Here is a 19,922-nt window from a genome sequence, read left to right on the forward strand (position 1 = left end):
GTATTTAATGCGACATGACCGTTCAAACAGCAGTCGCTTTCTAAAACATCGGATATGTATCGGATTCAGCACCACATACGAAAGTGACCCAGATCGGATTTGAAAATATCGGATTTGCGACGTTCACACTGTCATAGCATGATCGGATATGGGTCGCATAGGGTCAAAAAAATCGGATTTGATGCGCTTTCGCCTGCAGTGTGAACGTAGCCTATGTGATCACGTTTACAATGGCGCTTGAAAAACTGTAAAGCCTTAGACTTTTCTATATTTCTGCATAAATATGATCTAAGACATCATTGTGGTTTTAACTCCGAGTACAAAGAGAACATGAAACAATAATACTCATCCTTTTTTATTTATGAAATGTCTGCAAAAGCATGAACTTTTGCCTTCACTGTCTGTTTGTGCAGCAATAAGGGTGAATTTAGATTTTCTTCATGGATCAGTATCCTGACATTTTTCTGTAGAATTTGCTGTTAAACAGGTCCAAACAAAGACAATGAAGCTTGCTGTGTGTGTAAGTTCTGTAAAGCTATAATCACTCATCTTCCTGCTTTCCTTGGTGTTTGAGTTGCCAGCCTGATCTTTACATCACATGCACTTTATACCACTGTCAAACTCGGATGATCTGATATCCTCGTGTTGGTGTTGTTCCCAGACCATCATGAAAATGTTGTTCCAGGTTCAACATTGCAAGTGACCAATCACATTGTTGTGACGTTATTCTTTTGCGAGCCAAGCCATTCGTGCATTTATGAAATTCCAATGTTGCAAGGACAATATCAGTTCTGCTTACTGTTTATTAAAGGGTTACGGTTAGTGTTAGGGTCAGGGTCCGTTGATCGGCGGAGAGAGGCGGTTTCACGCAGCTTTAGTACAGTTTTTTGTTTTACGCCGGTTTTTCCCGAAGTCGCAAAAGTATGACGTCACAACATTCTGACTGGTCACTTGCAATGTTGATCCTGGAACAACATTTAGTATGATGATCTGGGAACAACACCAACACGAGGATATCAGATCAACCGTCAAACTCAGTTCTGTTTCCCAATCATTTTCTTACCCAGTGAGCCCTTGTCCGAGTGCTCTTCTGTCCCTCTGCCTTTCAGACTCTCATGCATGTGACCCATTTCCTCCTGGTCAGTTAGACATCTTCAACCAAGTGTTCCCATTAACGACAAACTCTTTCCTTGAAATGAATTCCAAATGATTTTTCCATGTTTAACTACCACCATATTGTTTCACATATGGAATAAGGGTGGCAGATACCTACTCCACCAAAGGGAGTAGCTCTGTATGTTTGATGTGGCAGAATTTTTAACACCAGACGCCCTTCCTGACACAAAGGGATTTGTGTTTCCAGCTGGAATTGAACCAGCAACCCCTGACTTGCCAAGCAAATGTGTAACTCATAACACCATAGAGACACACACAGATGGGGAAATGGTCTTCTGTTGAAATGGGTTGTTTCTTTTCTCTAAACAGAGCTGTGCCTATTTAAACTAAAAAAAAGTCAAAAAAATAAAAAATTCTATTTTGGTCTCATTCACAGCCTTCTGTCTTTTTCGTGTGATATTTAACAAACTGCAAAGGAGCAGCGGTGTTCTTTTTGAAGAGCAGTGGCTTTCTTCTTCCAGCCCTGCCATGTAGACCATTGTTACTCACTGTACTGCTGATGTTGGTTTACATGTCTCCTTTGTTATAATTCCTGCAGAGGTTAGCTGTGGATCTGAATTTCCTCTATTAGTTCAGAATCTGTCTGAATGTGGGTTTTTGGTACTGAAGCTCCTTTTTACTTTTTTTCCACCCTGGTGAGTATCAGCAGCTCCTTTGTAGTGCCACAATTCACATCCTCTGACATGCGTTATGAAGAACAGGCTTTGATAGAGGCCTGTTGTCCTGCTGTTTAAATAAAAACATGGTGCCCACTCAGACCTGAAAGTCAATTTACTGATGGAAAAATCTGCGGTTTTACTTTCAAATGAACTGCCAGTCCAAAAGGTTCACATACGTTTGCCCCCCCCCACCACCACCAAAAAAAAAAAAAAAAAACATCTAGATTTTTCTCTGTAACTGAATAACCAAGCCTAATATTTTGTCTTTTACCTTGTTTGCTAAATTGGATGTTCTCTATCGACTTTTCTGACCTGCATTAATATCTGATGAAAAGACGTATTTATGCAGACGTTTTTTTAATTTTTAAAATGGCTCTCCAACTGTTAATTAAACAGTCTATTACAATAACAATGTGTCTGTCCAGTGCAAATCCTTTCATTTGTACATGTCCATGTGGCACACTATGTCTATTATGTGCTTACTAGTGCAGGTACATGAATTTAAATGAGGTAGAGTGTGTCGAATTGTCTTTGTGTGAGTGCATCTACTGTCTGTTGACACTATATTTGTATATATAAAGAAAATTACAGGTTAACAGGGATGGGGCCTGAAGAGACCCAGAGGGCTCGCTCATTATGAGCACATTGCATTCAAATGCAAAAATACTCTATTACATTTATGTCAGTACAGTAAGAAAAATACACTTTGAGAGTAACAGTACTCAGTGCAGGCAGTACTAGAGTAAAAAGTCCAGTGTCCTTACTGCAAAAATATGTAGTATGAACAAATTCAATTAGACTTTACCAGCATGGTTTCCAAAAAGGAGGCATGCCAGTGTTAGCCTCTCCAGCTATTCTGATAAACCCAATAAAGCAGGCAAAGGTCTGGCCATTAAAGCACAGCTAAAGCCCTGAAAAGCAGCTTTAATCTAACAATTGACTCAGTGTAGCTATTAGAAGACACGCAACTGCCTATTTGCAAAATTCTCTGTAATTTCTAAATTATGTCTGTACACTTTTTCCAGAAAGTTTCTCCCTGCTGTGTGTGACCTTCTTGGTGTGAAGTGATTCACAGCATGGTGGGTAGCATGAAGATGTGGGCAGATTCAAGTCCACTTGCATAAATTAGTCCAGCTCCCTCCCTGTCATATTTTTTTTCAACCGGGTTAGTGGTGCTTGACCCTGTTCTCAGTCGATAGGCTTGCAGAGAATGCAAGAGTCTTGATAAACGGTGCTGGGCAGTAACCTCTCGAGGGATGTGCATGTGTGAGTGCGGTTTTCACACACAGAAACTGCTGCTGCTCTGCTGACATGGGTCACAGTGGCAGGTTGGAGAAGCAGGATGAGAAAGACGTAACTGGGGTCAGGGTCACTGACAGCAGAGGAGAGTCAGCTAACAGTGTTGGTGACACAAGGGTTTTTGTTTGACACGCTAGCATAAATGGGATTTGGGATAGGTGCTGTGTTATTCTGTGCAAGGTGCTGTAAAAGTCCATTTGTGTAGTAAGAGTTGTAATGCATTTAGCTGTATTTAGCCATTGCATTTAACTCTCCATCTCCCAGGTTGACGTGCCACCCAGTGAAAAGCGTTTACAAAGGGTAAAACAAACAGAAGCATCCTGCTTAAGAAATCATCCATCCTGCAAATGGAGCCTGAGTTTGGACAACCGTGTCATACTTGTTACAGTTTATAACCAACCAAGACACTTTACTATAGAAAACCTCGGGTATCTCATATTTCCTGTTCAGAAGTGTATGAGTCAATATAAAATTACTTAATGCCAAAGTGTGCACAATCACAGCTTGAGCAGAGTTGACTTCCCATCAAATTAGATTTTTGTATTTTTTTCACCCTTCATTATGTGTAAATGAAAGCCAGTGGTCCCGGCACTATTTACAGTTTCACTGAAAGTGTGTTATGTTGCTTTCAAGTAAGTTTGAACTCATATATTTTTAATTCTCCTCAGATAAATTGCATTCAAGCTCTGTAGCCTTTTTTACTGGGTACATCTCTACAATCGAAGTACATATTAATACAACAGCTCTGCCACATATTCGGTTCCATACCTCTTCATATACACACTCACAGACATTGTGTTGGGTAAACCTTACTAGTACAGGTGCTGGAAACATTCCTCAGAGATTTTGGTCCATATTGACATGCTGGCTCTGCACAGTTGCTGTGGATTTGTTGGCTGTACATCCATGATGTGAATCTTCCAATCCCCACCACTTCCCAAAGGTGCTCTGTTGGATTAATATCTGTATAACTGTGGAGGTCATTTCAGTACAGTAAACTCGCTGTCATGTTTGAGAAACCAGTCTGAGATTATTTGAGCTTTGTGAGGAAGTGTGTTACTCTGCTGGAAGCAGCTATTATTAATGTGTACACTGCTGTTGTGACATAGTCAGCAACAATACTCAGGTATGTTTAAATAATGTGCAGTTGGTACTAGTGTATAGATAGATTGTTTGGTTGATTGTTTGGGCCATTAAAATTTGCACTGTGGGATACTTCACAGTTCATCATGCTACTTCTATCAGCAATCACATCATCAATAAACACCAGTAAACTGGTTCCACTACCAGCCATACATGCTCATGCCATACTTTTGTCTTCACAATGTCAGATGACGTGGTTTGGCTCAGATCGTGAGCTGTTTCTCTAATTTTTCATACTTTTGTCTTTCCCATCATTCCTTAGTTTAATTAGTCCAGTTTCCAGAACTACGCTGGCTCCAGGTCGAATCAGTGATTTCCACTTTGTCGTAAACCTTCTGTATTTCTATTCATGAAGGTGTCTGTCTTGTAGACTTTCACAGTGATACACCTGCTTCCTAAATAATGCTCGTTTTCTTATCCATGAAAACACTTCTATGCACACTGAGTGTCTTCTGTGGTCTTTTCATGTTGCTGAGCTGGTCAATACATTCATTCTTTTTAACAATGTACTTCTAAATTTCTTGCTGTCTGTCTGATAGGTTTGTTTGGGTTTTTCAGCCTAATGATGACCTCCATGACAGCCACTAACTTCTCGTTCACCCTCATATTTAAAAATACAAAAAAAAGCTATGAAATACAAGTTCATCACTTTGAATAAATTTCCAGTGTTATATCTACTTTATTTATCGAGAAATAACAAGGTGCCTTACCTGGACATGAAATTGCGTGTCAGTCAGTTTTATGAAGTCTGCACTCTGATCACATATGGATTAATTTGATTTATAATCGTCTGTGGTATCATACTGAGGAAAAACTGCAAGAACTGAGTCTTTGTGTTTAAAGAGGACAGCGTAGAACATGCTGCATGCTCCATTTCCACATTCATCATTCAAAATTCTATTAGTTTTTCCTTCCCACTGTCGCCAAATGCTCGCTCAAAGGGGGTCGTTTGATTGTGGGGGTTTCTCTGTATAATTGTACGGTCTTCACCTTTAGAGGACTGCTCCTGTTATTGTATAAATGCAGATTTCTAATGTTGCAGGGGTCCAGTGGGTGTGTGTGCCTGTGTGACTGAGTGAAAAAGAGAGAGAAATCTTTTAATAATATTTTGAGTGAACACAATTTTTTTTAATTTTTAAAAGGAAGACTGAGATAAAGAAACCTTTACATTAGCCTGGCTCACAACAGAAAACCCAAACGTCATCGTCCCCGCGCTGTTATAAACGGATTAGTTCGACATGAGTGGCAGCGTGACTTCACCGCATCACTTTTAATGCTAACATTTGTCAGAGCTTTTACGATCCCCCACCCACTAAACGTCACATCCCTGTGGCTGGGGCTGTTAAACACAGTTTCTCCTGTGCTTCACTTTGTTGGCTCTTCCACGCGGACAGTAAGTCGCAATTAAAAGCGCACCTGAAGTGAGCAGTGGATCCTGAAGCTCGCTAAAAGCGCACATTATTTAGCCTTTCTTCCCTTTGTACCAGCATGAAAGTGTGCAGCGCGGTGTTTGAGCTTCAGCTGTGAGAAAATTCAGCAGAGTTTATACATATTGCTTAAATCCCGTTGTGAGTAGCCCGGTGTCACACATGGCTCTCCGGGCGGTCTGGCTCCTGTTCGCGCTGTCCTGTGTCCTGAATGCGCGCTCCTGCTGCGCTTATACCTGTCCGGCCATCTGCCGGTGCACCGCCGACTCGTTTCAGTGCAGCAAAGAGACTCAGCTGGCCTCCCGCACAGGACCAACATCCGTGCTTCGACTGTAAGTAACCCAACTTTATGCTCTAGCGTCCACGCGAGTCTAAAATCACTGTAATCCACCTGCAGAGGGTCTGTGGCGTTTCATGTGACCCCACCAGTGCCATTATACTACTTTATTAACTTTTTTCCTCTTTTTTTGAGACTTATTGGCTCTGACCTCTCACTTACTTGAATATATTCTCTTTACTGTTACTGTAATATTTCTCCAAGGACTTGTTTATAATGGGTGTAATTTTGAAGGATAACCTAAAGAGACAGTTTTGTGTTTTCTCATTTTCTTTTATACTTAGCCATATAAAATGTGGATTTAACTGCCAATGACTTTTGCAGAAGGCTCACTCATCTGCCCTTGAAAAGAGTTCCCTCTCATGCCTTCAAGGAGTTGATCAACATTACAATAATGTAAGTTTTTTTCCCTCTCATACAGAGGTATTATAGGTGGGCAAATTTATGTACTTTACTTAGTGAAGGACTAGAGCAGTATTAGTTCTACAGGACAATTACATCCATCGCTTTTTTCTTTTTTGTTTTACTTCAAAATTACTCAAATGCTTTTTGCTTGGAAATAAAGATAGAATAATTATGATGTGTTTAATCCTTTGATCATTTCTTTATCAGGTAATCAACAGATGTTGTCATGTTTACCGGGTTAATGGAGGCTAATTTGGAAAAAATTAACATCTTTTTGTTATTTCCTAATATAACTGCTTCACTTTGATCTGTTGTTGTTGAGTTTACTACATGTACCAAACTCATTTAAAAAATCAGCACAAGTAATTACATTCAATTTTCCCATGTAATGTGTAATGTATCATTTATTTATAACATTTATTGGAGTATGATCAAATGAAAGTTTACACCAAGCACATTTTCCTTAGAGATTAAATATTTGAATAAATAAACCTTTGATTTTATATGTTTCAGTTACAATTTACTCAAAATCATTGCCTCATGTTTATTGAGAGTGAAAACTTTTGAGGGAAGAAATCAGTCTTTTCAGCAACCTCTAAACTAAAGGGTTCATTCACCACATGCTCATGTCATGTGGTCCCATGCGTATTATCCTAATGTCCTGTTTTCATCAAAGGTAGATGCTTTAGAGTAGTACAAAACAGATCCCAGTTTAGTGCAAAAGAACCATGCATCTCTTGTTCATGTCAAAGTGCATCCATCTACTATTATGCTGTAAAAATTGAATCTGAATGGGAGGAAAAACCCTTTGATGTATAAAAACAACATAAGAGCAAAAAGTACAGTTTGTATACACAAAGACGAGAGTTTTTTAACATGATCTGTAGAGACAAATCAAAGATAGCTGCTTGGCCAGCGTAAATGTAGACATGTTCTGGCGCTGGTAAAATGTAAAATAAAAATACCCAAAGGAAATAAATTTCCAAGCAACATTTATTTCAGCAATAAATCATGTAAACTTCCCAGACAGAACAAATCAAATATTCTACTAATATCCCAGCTGTAACTTGAAACCTACCTGACCAAAAGTGCAAACAAATGGCACTACAAGTATAGTCACACCCTATTTCAGAAACACTGCAATCACTTCACCTGTGTGCCATGCACTGAAGTGGCACAAACAAACACAAAAAACAATTAAAGAAGAAATCGTTTACATCTAAAAGCCTGCACACCTGGGGGGGACTTACAAAAACAAAACTACAACTAAATTTAAAAAGAAGGAGAGCTGGAGACAGTCGATAACAGCTTTAAAACAGAAAAAAGTTATCAATTTGAAAAAAAATAATGCAACATGTAATAAAAACAGTGTAAAATAAAGTGGTAAAACGTCAACTATACCTACGACACGAGCAGTTTCCTCATGCACAGTAGATCCAGATCTGTATAAATTCAACCATAAAAAGTTGCACCTACAACGCTAAATAATCCAGCTCTAGAAAAAACAACCAAAATCTCTTACCACAAATCATACCCACTCACACCAGAGGGAGTTCATCCACAGGTGATAGCACAGGGTGCCCAGAAATATAAGGGGGGGGTAATGAAATTTGCCAACAACAAAACAAAACAGTACACAACTAACCAAAGAAGTTTTTTATTCTAAAAAAGAACAGCAGGTTCTAACGGGTATACTTACCTTTTCTCCAGAAGAATATTTGTTTGCTGACTGAAAAAGCTCATATATACCACCTTTACTGGTACGATCTGTCAAAGATACTCAAATGTTTATTAAAAATCATTTAACTGGGTTTAACTTGCTTTTTCCTAAAGCTGTGCATATAGGTGGGTATAGAAGAATAGAGGTTCTGATGTGGGAATTTATTTCCCATCAGTCGGGGCTCAACTTGATCATATTTACAGCTAGACACTCAGTCTTAAAACCGTAGCATTATCCCGAGTTGTTCACAGACTGAGCTTTATTATTTATTTCACAACAGTCTGATGAGTAAGTAAAAAACATTTTTAGCTGCTAATGAGAGCGCTCAGTGGATGAGCCGGCTGGTGTTGAGGGCGTTTGACTTTGCTCTGCTGCTCAGGGACAAGCCTTATCAGTCTCAGATACATAAAGTACTCGCATGTGATAGGTTCATGTTCAGTTTAACCTCCATCGCAAAATACTGTAGTCTTCAGTGATAAAATAAATTTGAGACTGAACGAAGTTAGTCGTAAAAGCTGTCAAAACCCGTGTCAAGGTGGAATGACACGAGGACCTGCTCGTCCTTTGTCACCGATGACGCATCCTTGAAATCACAGCACCACTTCATGTAGATGATCATGCGCAGAGGCCTTTTTTCCAGAGCTGTAAGCAGTAATTACAACACTATACATAATGCAATCAGGAGAGGGGATAAAAGAAAACAAATAATATGCGGTACAGATGGAGTCCTTTAATTGTTTCTCGACTAGAAATGGAAGCCGAGCGACGTTATTTTAAGAAAAGCGCAGGCTGATTACAGTAGGGCCGCAGAGTAAAACGATGATTGCAAAAGGAAGATGGAGAGCGTCTCGTAAAAAGAAGTCAGCCATCAGAAAACAAAGTGTTCAAGGACAAATCGGGAAGACTTGTTGACTTTGTTTGTCTCGGAACGCTTTTGTTTTGTCCTGCTTTTTAAAGATCTTCACTTAGTCTTCCTGGCCTAGATGCATCACTGATGTATTTCTGAAGCTCTTGGTGGTACCTCTGTTTTGCCATCAATCATCTCTGTCCCATTTCTAACGCAACAAGCACTTGTGTCACTTTGCATAACTAAAAATATTGTTAATATGTCGATGGATGTAGAGCCTTTCTTGTGTGTGCGCTACAGTGAGATCTCCCAGAGCGACTGCATCACACATATACAGACACACGCCTTCCTCTCCCTCTACAGCCTGGCACAAATGTAAGTCACACTTTACACTCCACCACATGTCCCATTCAAACACGATGAAAGCAATTACTCATTTGAGCAGCTGGTAAATGATTTGCATTTCCTTTAGGTTTCACGGGATTAGTCTGTCATTATAAAGCGACGTGTTTAATCCTTGACTTTTTGAGCAGCTGACGTATGAATGAGGGGTTTTTTTTTTCCATGCTTGTTTGTTGACAGCCACTGACAAGAAAATTGTGATTACTGATATGTTTCCTGTAGCTCAGTGCAGAATATCAACAGCCTGAGATTTATTGAAAAAGGCGCCTTCACTGACCTGCCCAAGCTGGAATATTTGTAAGTCGCTTGATTTTTATGTGCACATTTCATATAAACTTAGCAGGTGGTTAAATATGAACCAGACATGGGATTCATATCATTGCTGAGTTTACCTGTTAAAGTCTGTGCCTGTTTGTGTTGCAGCAAGTGATGCTCCCTCACTGTGTAATACCATAAATGCACAATTAGCAAATGGCTTAATGCTGCAAAATAGGAAGAGAGCCAATGAGATACTATAATGTTACATAAATGTTATTGATAAAAACAATTGTGATTTAGTGAGCAGAGCAACTCACAAAGAGGCAGCAGAATAATGATGTGTAGCTCTTACTTATTTCATGTTGAAAGTGATACACAAATGTTACCAAGCCTTAAATAGAAGTGACATGGGTGCTAGTTCAGGTGTGAGGACTGTTAAGATTAAGGAAGAGTGCAGTTATCAACAGTATAAATCAAATTAATGTGAATTCACAGATGACTGACTATGAAACCAACAACACCACAGATCCCATACCTAACAATTTCATATGACTCTACAGTACTGTGAAAAAGTCTCATGCCAACCCTTTTCTTTATATTATGCTTCCAAGGAGCCAGACTGTCTTGTATTTTTTAAAGTAGTCTTGAGCAATAGTTCTACAATCATTCAAAATATTTTTTAACCAACAAAGTGATTCCCAAAGTGGCAGGCCTAAAAATATATCTATAGCCAATGAATGGTATTTGAAAGTCATGTCCTTACAAAATATGAAAAAATTCAGCAAAGCCCAGACAGAGGATCAGAGAAATGCATCTGATCCATCTACTATTCTCTCAAGCCTCATCAGAAATGGTATTAGTGAAGGAGTGGCTGTTGAGTCATTCATAAAGAAGGAGAAAAGGTTGAGATGTGCCAAATTATGCAAGAACTGGAATGAAAGTCATTTGCAACAGGTCTAATGGAGTGATGCATTCAAATTTGAAATTTCTGGTTCAGATTGTTGTCAGTATGTACATAAGAGGTCTGGAGAGAGATACAACAGCGAGTGTCTACAGCCATCTGTAAAACATGGTGGAGGCTCTGCCATGATTCTGGGCTTGCCAAAATTGATGGACTTATAAACACAGAAAAGTACGATCTGGAAAGCATTTGATTGGCAACAGTTTGATTTTTGAGCATGACGATAATCCCAAGCACACTGCCAATGCAGTAAAAGCATACCTGAACAGAGAAATACACAGTGGAACAGCATCAGTCAAGATTTGGCCTCCCCAGAGCCCGGACACCAACATGACTGAAGTAGTTTGGGATCACCTTGACAGAAAACAGAACAAAAGACAGCATCCAAAGGAGAGTTTTGAATGTCCTTTTTGAAGACTACTTAAAGAAATTACAAGAAGACAGTTCAGGGTTGAAGAATAAAGGTGGTCATACCCGATACTGACTTTCAAGCTCATTAGAACTGTGCAAACTCTGTTTTTTCCTTACATTCTGTATTTGTATGTTTGCACATGCCTCTACAATTCACTGCACCTAGAAAGAAAACGGGTGGCTCAAGACTTTGCATGGCACTGTACATTTTCTGGGTACTTTAATATAAACTTTATAGAAAGTTGAGACTATTGAATGTTGAATCCAATGACTTAATGGCCAGGCCTTTTTTTTTGTTTTGATTTGGGGAGGGGCTGAACAGCTGCTGGTTAGATTAACACACTCATGTTTGCCTCACGATGATACTATGTTGTTCCTGTTGCAATTAGCAAAATCATAATGCCTAAATCCATGAGAAAATATCTAATAATGTTCCCTATTGACTGATCTGCACCTTCGTTGCATCCTAATTAGCACATGTTAGCCTCCAAACCAGCTTTGCTAAGATTCTGTACATGGTAAACATTGTGCCTGCTAAGCATCCGGCTTGTTTGCATTGTGTATAAGCGCAGCCTTGCATACATGTAGGTAAACACCTACACACAGGTTGAAGGCTCAACCGAAGCAGAATCAACATTTGCACAACAAATAAGAAAAAAAATAATCCACTTGACCGACTGCAGACTCCTACAGAAGCACATTCACATTCACTCCTACAGGATCACAGAACAAACTAAAATAGGTTGCACAAAAAAAACAATATGTTGCGTTAACGCTGAAAATAATTCTACTGTAGACCAATTTAAAAAGTTGTGTTTCAAGGAAGGCAGGAAGAAAAGTTTGATCTTTGTTCAGTCCCGATGACTTCCAAGCAGCAGTCAAATGATTGTTTTGTTTGTCATGGTGGGTGACCAGGCTTCTGAGACATAATCCAAATATTACTGTCCGAACAGGCAACTGCAAGTCCTGTGTAAGTACTGGCAGGTTGATAAACACAGGACTGAATTTGTATCCAGATCAGACTATTTACTGTGACAGGAAAATATTGTTATTCACAAGGCAGCACAGGATATAGAATATAAAGCTTTTCTAGCAGTATAGTGGGAAACTACACAAGCTTTGTTTGTAAATTTCAATTTATTGAGGCTATAAGCTAGGGGAGGTTGGGAGGGTAGAAAATGTTGCTGCTGTCAGTGAGAAACAGAATTATGGCTAAGAGGTGAACAAGACACTAAAATCCACTATTGACTAGGGAAGAAAATAATAGATTTGCAAAATTCAGTTTTGAGTCTTTCACTTCAACTTCTTCAATTTTATGAAATTGAAAAAGTTGCAAATACTTCTCTTTGTAAGTCTGAACATAATACAGCTGCACTGATATTAGAGCATTTGTCTATATTGTTCATACATCCCTACTTTGTAATTTTGGGTTTTTTATGATTGTGACACTTTCTTGTTACCTACAAACCACCATTATACTTGTGTTTTTTTAATCTTGAAGCTCTCATGACCTCTATTATGCTTTGCTATTACTATTCTATCCAATATAAGGTCACTGTGGAGATATTTTTCATTTATTTGGCATTCACTGCCGCAAATTAAATGCAAGGAAACTTGTCAAAGGTCATGGACAGAAAGTGATGTTTTCTAGAAGAGTCTTCTGAAATGTTGCAACTCTTCCTCCCTCCCACCCTGTCTTTTTTTTTTTTTTTTTGCTTTGAAGATTTCCTCTTATCTGCTCACGATCATCTGTCTCTGCTGTTTGCCATCACAGGAGCATCTCTAACACGGGCATTGCACACTTCCCAGACTTCACAACCATCTCTTCCCTGTCGCCAAATATTATCCTGTAAGTAATCCTGTCTAAAGAAATAGTGTGTTTCCAAACTGGATTAGCGTCTTTCTGCATGCTGCAAAACCGCAGGTGCTTCACGTCATTAGCTCTGTTTGTTCTGTTTTACTTTTATTCCGTCGATATCGCGATGCCACCAACCCTGTAACAAATCCTTCAACTCTGTCACACTTCATCATACTGCTCTCTTTTTTCTTCTTCTTCTACGAATATACATATTTTTTTTCTAACTGATAATTAAACCCAACAGCCTGAGTGAGCGTTATCTTCTCTGTGTGCAGAGACATGGCAGACAACATGGAGATTGACATCATTCCTGCCAATTCCTTCCAGGGTATCACAGAGGAGTATGTTGACATGTGAGTAAGGGAACTAAAGTCCTTTTTTTTCCCCCCACATCAAAGCTAAAAGGAACTATTTGTTACTATTCTCTAGGAATGTTTCTTGATGCATATTTATAAGTCTCTGAAATTTCATGTTCATTTATCTGACCTTGGTGATTGGTGCTTCTGACAGCTAAATAAATTCAAACGTTGTGTCCTTGACAGGAACCTGGTTAGAAATGGCTTCAAGGAAATAAAATCGCACGCATTCAATGGGACAAAGCTCAACACGCTGTAAGCATTTTGATCATCAGTATTTAAACAAACAAAAACACCTGAGCTTGACAGTACGCTGTTGGGGAGTGCAACGTTTAGATTGAGGCCTTTCCTTTCCCCCCAATCATGAAAACTGAATGTACCAGTGAACAAACACAATGTAAGACTAAACAAAGATTACATTCCTTTGTTTTCTTTGTCCCAGTAATGCTGAATGTTGTTGTTGATGAGATATGCGCAGGCACCCTTTTTATAAACCCAATGCTCATCACTGTCAGTGTGAAGCTGAGCAAACAAAAAGTTGTGTTTCGCTCAGTGTTGTGTGCATTATACTGTTTCTTTGTCTTTTGTAGAGTTTTGAGAGACAACTGGTATCTCCGTAACATTCAAGAAGATGCCTTTGAAGGAGCCACAGGTCCAACTGTTCTGTAAGTAATTTGAGTTCATGAAACTCCCCACAAGTGGATTGGTAGTGACAGTTCCACACAAAATTATCTCCATAGACTGCAGCTCATCTCAGCCTGAAAGTGTCTTTCAGTGCATTGTTTTGATGTCTTGTTTTAATATATCAATTCAGCTTTATTTATATGGTGCCCAATCACAACAATAGTCGCTTTATATGGTTGGGTAAAGACCCTACTGTACTTTAATAGAAAGAAAACTCCAAGAATCAGACAACCCCCTATTAGCAAGCACTTGGTGACAGTGGGAAGGAAAAACTCCTTGTTAACAGGAAGAAAGCTTCAGCAGAACCAGGCTCAGGGAGGGGCAGTCAACTGTTTCAGATGTTTGGGGTAAGCCGAGGAAGACAAAAGACAGGGTCACTTGATCCAGTCCTTTCTATATGAAAACTTTAAGCCTAATCTTGAAAGCAGAGGGGGCGTCTGTCTCCCAAATCCAAACTGGGAGATGGTTTCACAGAAGAGGGCCCTGAAAGCTGAAGGCTCTGCCTCCCATTCTAGCAGTCAGGGAGAAGCGCTCTGTTCGAGTGACATAGTGCTATGACATCTTTAAAAATAAATCACAATATTAATATCACCACTTTTACTTTATTTTCAGTCATTTTTTTCTTTTTTTTTAAGACATGATTAAGCAGAGAAGTAGCAATTTAGCATGCAATCCATTTATGTTTAATGTTGCTATTCATCATTACATGGCTGAATTGATGTATTTTATACACTGTTTTGCAGTTTAAGCTGCAAGTTGCAACTGGATGTACAGCAATCATGTGCAAAGAAGTCCCCTCTCCCTGTGAAAAATACTGAAATTGCATAAAAACCTCAAAAATTGCACTTGAGTTAGTGTATTTACTTTTCAATGCTGTGTTCAATCAACAGAATTAAAGAGAGTTAAAGTGATTATATTTCAGCTAGGTCACAAAGCGAGATTGATATTCATAACAGTGCTTATTTTATTGTATAAACATTAGGGTAGTGACAGTCTGTCTGTGTAAACAACTAACAAGGCAGGCAGGACTGCTGAATACTGATTAGCAAGCAAATAGCTCAATCTGCGGTGCATGCAGCTTGCAAGGTCTCTGATTGCAACCAACTCTGTGGTTGATGTTTAAAAAAAAAAAGAACTTTCTTTTGAGTAATTTTTGGATCTTTCGGGTTCTATAGATGTAATAAATATTTGGGTAAAGGTAATGCAGTCAAATGAATGACGGGAAGGAGATCCTGAATGTCTTTTTGCTAAAGATAAAAATGTATTCAGACAGTAATTGCAACCTCTATTCTCATAAAGTTGCTTTCTCGTGAAAGCGCATCTCTTCAGAGGCAGCATGATTTACTCGTTGGCTGATAAATATGAAAATGAATTAGGGCTTTGTTGCCACAGTCTCCAGAACTCTGTGAACACCTGTGGATGATTCGGTGAATTTGCCAGAAAGCATGTCTTCCACTGTCTACATCAACAAACGGCTTCTCTTGGATCGAGTTGCTTTGTAGCCCTCGGCAGAGTTTAAATGACCCATGAAAGACAACGAGACAGACGAAAGCTTTTCTAGTGCCTGCAAGTAGTTCAATGAATTTTAATCATAGTTGTTTTACTAATCATCGTTGAAATGTATGTCTGCATTCTCTCCGTGTTTGCCTTTCAGGGATGTTTCCTCCACGGCTCTGAGGTCTCTCCCCCCTAATGGATTGAGGCAGGTTAAATTTCTGAAAGCCAGCCATGCCTATGCTCTAAAGAGCCTCCCTCCACTGGAAAGTCTAGCTGAACTGCTGGAAGCGGAGCTCACGTACCCGAGCCACTGCTGCGCCTTCCACACATGGCGGCGGAAACAAAGGTAACCGACAGATGCTCCCAGAGATTCAACAAATCCATTCACATCTGCATAAACAGTCGAAAGCTCTGTCCAGTGAATACAGATCATCAGTAGGTGGATCATTTGCACTTGAGCTTGTTGATATTTTGAGGGGTTTAACCATTTTATTCCTTTCTCTTCTTTAGGGAAAGTGCCTTAAAGAACTTGACCAAGTTTTGTGATCTGATGAATACAGAAATGTAAGTTTTTCCCTAGTCACTTAGAAAGTCTCCATTTTGTGTCTTAAACCTTGATCTTACTGGTTGCTACACATTTTGTATGTGAAGATGCTCCCTTAATATGCCAGGAGCCCAATTAAGCCAGTGTGCTTTATTTTTTTAAAAAACAGTCCAAGTCTGGGAAGAAGAACAACAGCAACAGCTTGCTTCTGTTCTCCCAGAAATGTCCCAATTATACAGTTGGTGGTCAGAGGTTTACAGGCACTCATGGGTGAATACAGCATAGAATAAAATAGAAAAATAGCCCTTTGTCATTGTACAACAAAATTTTGGGTTTTTTTTGTTCTTAGAATCGAATATGATGGTTGTTTTGGACTTTTTATTTCTTTCAACCGTTCCTTTTCCAAGGTTAAATGATTCTACAGCATACATATTTAATGACTTAAAAAAAATAATAATTTGGTGCACAAGTTTGAGCATTTGAGAAAATCCAAAATAAATAAAAAAGGGTCAAAAGTACACACACACACACACACACACACACACACAAATCTTTAAACAAGTGTTGCCGATTGTAAAACAATGTCTTTTAACCTGACGAGGCTAATTAACTTATTGTTAGTAATCATGATCGACTCCAACTGGTCATTTTTCTTTGCCAGCATAAAAATAATTTGACAGCACTCTATAGATTGACCAATACTGAGAACAAGTTATTCAGATGGATCACTGTTTTGCCAAAGTCTGGAAGAAAATCCAAAATGTCACCCTCAAATGAAAGGATGTTCAGAAACAACTCAGAAACCAACAAGGCTCAGGCCGACCATGAACTTGAACCTCCGGAAACAGTGGAAAAAACACTGGAAAACCAGTGTCACTCTCCACAATCAAGCAAGTTTCACATCACCACAAACACAAAGTGTGTCGAACAAGACAAAATCAGCACTTTCAAGGTTGGCTGAAATTTGTAGCCAAATGCCTTCTAGACAGGTTTGTAATCAGATGGGACTATCTGTCCACAATGACAAGACGTATGTTTGAGTACTAAAGGTGAAGGTTTCAAACCTAAGAACACCGCAGTAACTGTCAAACATGGTGATGGTAGCATCACACTCTGGAGCCATTCAGCATCCCTTCAAATCAACAGCTAGATGGTTGAAACATGGACAGAATTGGGTATCCCAACAGGACAACAATCCCAAACACACATCAAAACAGGTTTTTGAATCGATAAAACAGGCTAACGATACATTTCTGAAATGGCATTCCCAAAGCCCTGACCACAGCCCTATTGAAAATATGTGGACTATGCTTAAAAGACAGACAGCTATTATTTCGGGTGTATGTATATACACTCTGGGTGGATTAGAGGAAATCCTAAATAGATTCAAACCTGTCATTAAAGATGTATGCTGTTCAATCATTCCACTCTGGAATCACCATGATATTCACACCCACGATGAGTGTATGTAAACTTCTGATCCCAACTGTACCACGCGTACTGTCTCTACTGTCTGTTATTCTAGGATTTTGATGCTAATTTTAACGTGTATTCTTCAGAGATCCGACTGCTGATGACACGAGTCTTATCAATGGCATCAACTTTCAGTATCAAGACCTGGAATTTGACTGTCTTAGCAACCCTTTTGTCAAATGCTCCCCAAAGCCAGATGCTTTTAATCCTTGCGAGGACCTACTGGGCTTTTCCTTCCTGCGCTGTCTCACCTGGATCATTACGGTTTTCGCTGTGGCCGGTAACCTGGCTGTTTTGGTCATCCTGCTAATTGGCCACCATAAGCTCACAGTCTCCAGATTTCTCATGTGTAATCTGGCCTTCGCCGACCTGTGCATGGGGCTTTATCTCATCCTAATTGCCTTCATGGACTACCATTCCCGTCATGAGTACTACAATCACGCCACAGACTGGCAGACCGGTCCTGGATGTGGCATAGCAGGGTTTCTGACTGTGTTTGCCAGCGAGCTATCGGTATACACGTTGACTGTGATTAGTCTTGAACGATGGCATACCATTACCAATGCCATGCATGTCAACAAGAGGCTGCGCATGCATCATGTCACAGCCATAATGGTAGGAGGCTGGGCTTTCTCTCTGCTGGTTGCCCTGCTCCCTCTTGTGGGGGTCAGTAGTTACAGCAAAGTGAGCATCTGTCTGCCCATGGATATCAACACACTCGGCGCTCAGGTTTATGTGGTGGCTGTGCTCATTCTCAATGTTGTTGCTTTCCTGGTGGTTTGTTACTGTTACATATGCATATATCTCAGTGTTCACAACCCAGAGCACTCCACCCGGCGTGGAGACACCAAGATTGCCAAGCGCATGGCTGTGCTCATTTTCACTGACTTTCTCTGCATGGCACCGATCTCTTTCTTCGCCATCTCTGCAGCCCTGCATATGCCCCTCATAACTGTGTCTCACTCGAAAATCCTGCTCATTCTCTTCTATCCTATCAACTCCCTCTGCAATCCTTTCTTGTACACCATCTTCACACAAGCTTTCAGGAAAGACGTGCGTCTGCTGCTGAGTCGCTGTGGCTGCTGCAATTCCCACGCTGACTTCTACAGGTCACAGACTCTGGGTTCACACCTGACTTGTACCCAGAAAATGTCCAAAAGAGAACCTCACTCACTCGGCTTTTATGCCTATCACATCAAGATGAAGGGCTGCTTTCTAAATAAGGGAACCACATGACCAACCACATACACAACTGCGTAATGCACTGAAAGGCAACATCTGCCGCCTTACTAAAAATGTAGCATTTCTTCATAATGTAGATCTCATGAAAAGATTGTCAGTTGTGTGCATGGCAAGCGTCAGATCAAATTTGATCGTGTTTAGTTTGCAAACTAAAAACTGCATCAGACAAACGTAACAGGTGCCGCATCCTTCATTTCTGCAAATGTATTATGGTACATTAAAGAAGACAGATGGAGCACGGATGGCAAAATAAGCTAATTTATTTTTATTAAAGCTACTCTATATTTAATTATATTAAAAATGAAAAATATTTATTGTTTGCTTTCTATAAGACTGAGGTTTCAAGTTATTAGAAAGTAATTAAATGAAGACTGATTTTGTCAGAGATGAGTTTTGGTGCCACCTTTTGGTTTGTTGTACTCAGGACAGATTTGGATTGGAAAGTTAAAAGACTGCACACATGCAGGAGCAACTCAGTTGAACCTAGAGCCAAGACCAAATAAATGGTACTTATATTTAACCTCCTAAGACCCGAACTCTTCCACTGCATACATTTTTAATTTCTCTTTGATATTTGGGCATATTGGGACCCGATGAATGTAAAAACAAAAGAATTACCAGATTTTTCTTTTAACCTTATTTTTGTTTTTAAGAAAAGAGCCAAATATGAGGATATTCGTTTAAAACTTCGATAGAACAGTAGCAGTATAATGTCCTCGTAAGTGGATATCAGGCCCCTGTAGAGCAAAATTCAGTAATTTGGTCTAAATAACCCAAAATGTGATGTCCACATATGTGGACGCCAGGTCCTAGGAGGTTAATACGTAAAATTATTTTACAATTGTTTAAATCATGTGTGCTTTTCTAAAATCTTTTTCATTTTTTCTTGATTTAGCAACAACTGTTAGGCCTACTAGTCAAGAATATTAAATGTCAGATCACCTTTTCTGTTCATGTTTTAAGAAAACTTGAATGTTTCTTAATCTGGCTTTTATGACTGAATCAATCAATGGTACACAAATGTGTTTTTGTTATAATCATTGCAAACTTTCCTGTATATTTTTTCCACTTTGTATTTCTTTCTGATATTTTACATGATTTAAAAAGGAAAGAAAATAAATAAATACTGGACTTGTCTTTTTTTAACCACTACTGTGAATTTTAACCACTTCATGTTAGATTGTAAGAGTATGGGCTTTGTAATATATGCCTATGAGCAATCT

The 19,922-nt window shown here is 39.3% G+C and overlaps 1 protein-coding gene across 1 annotated transcript; it reads left to right on the forward strand.

Annotated features, from left to right (window-relative positions):
* The first annotated feature begins 5,791 nt into the window (after positions 1-5,791).
* On the forward strand, positions 5,792-19,862 carry LOC147316369 (lutropin-choriogonadotropic hormone receptor-like). Its single transcript, XM_086259817.1, has 11 exons — positions 5,792-6,036; positions 6,366-6,437; positions 9,314-9,388; positions 9,638-9,712; positions 12,820-12,894; positions 13,179-13,256; positions 13,446-13,514; positions 13,850-13,924; positions 15,598-15,786; positions 15,951-16,004; positions 17,544-19,862. The coding sequence occupies exons 1-11, from the start codon at positions 5,867-5,869 to the stop codon at positions 18,691-18,693; spliced, it is 2,082 nt and encodes a 693-aa protein (XP_086115943.1). The 5' UTR covers positions 5,792-5,866; the 3' UTR covers positions 18,694-19,862.
* Positions 19,863-19,922: the final 60 nt, after the last annotated feature.

The sequence above is a fragment of the Aulonocara sp. 'chitande type north' Nkhata Bay genome, linkage group LG13, assembly GCF_057382095.1.
Source record: "Aulonocara sp. 'chitande type north' Nkhata Bay isolate Kocher_YH1m ecotype deep benthic linkage group LG13, A_spYH_male_GT1.1, whole genome shotgun sequence".
In the NCBI taxonomy this organism is placed as follows: Eukaryota; Metazoa; Chordata; class Actinopteri; order Cichliformes; family Cichlidae; genus Aulonocara; species Aulonocara sp. 'chitande type north' Nkhata Bay.

Excerpts from the sequence above, each read along its gene's own strand:
- LOC147316369 (XM_086259817.1), top strand. The coding sequence starts at position 5,867 with ATGGCTCTCCGGGCGGTCTGGCTCCTGTTCGCGCTGTCCTGTGTCCTG. Across the intron at positions 6,037-6,365 it reads CCAACATCCGTGCTTCGACT|AAGGCTCACTCATCTGCCCT; the intron begins GTAAGTAACCCA and ends TGACTTTTGCAG. Across the intron at positions 13,515-13,849 it reads GGGACAAAGCTCAACACGCT|AGTTTTGAGAGACAACTGGT; the intron begins GTAAGCATTTTG and ends TGTCTTTTGTAG.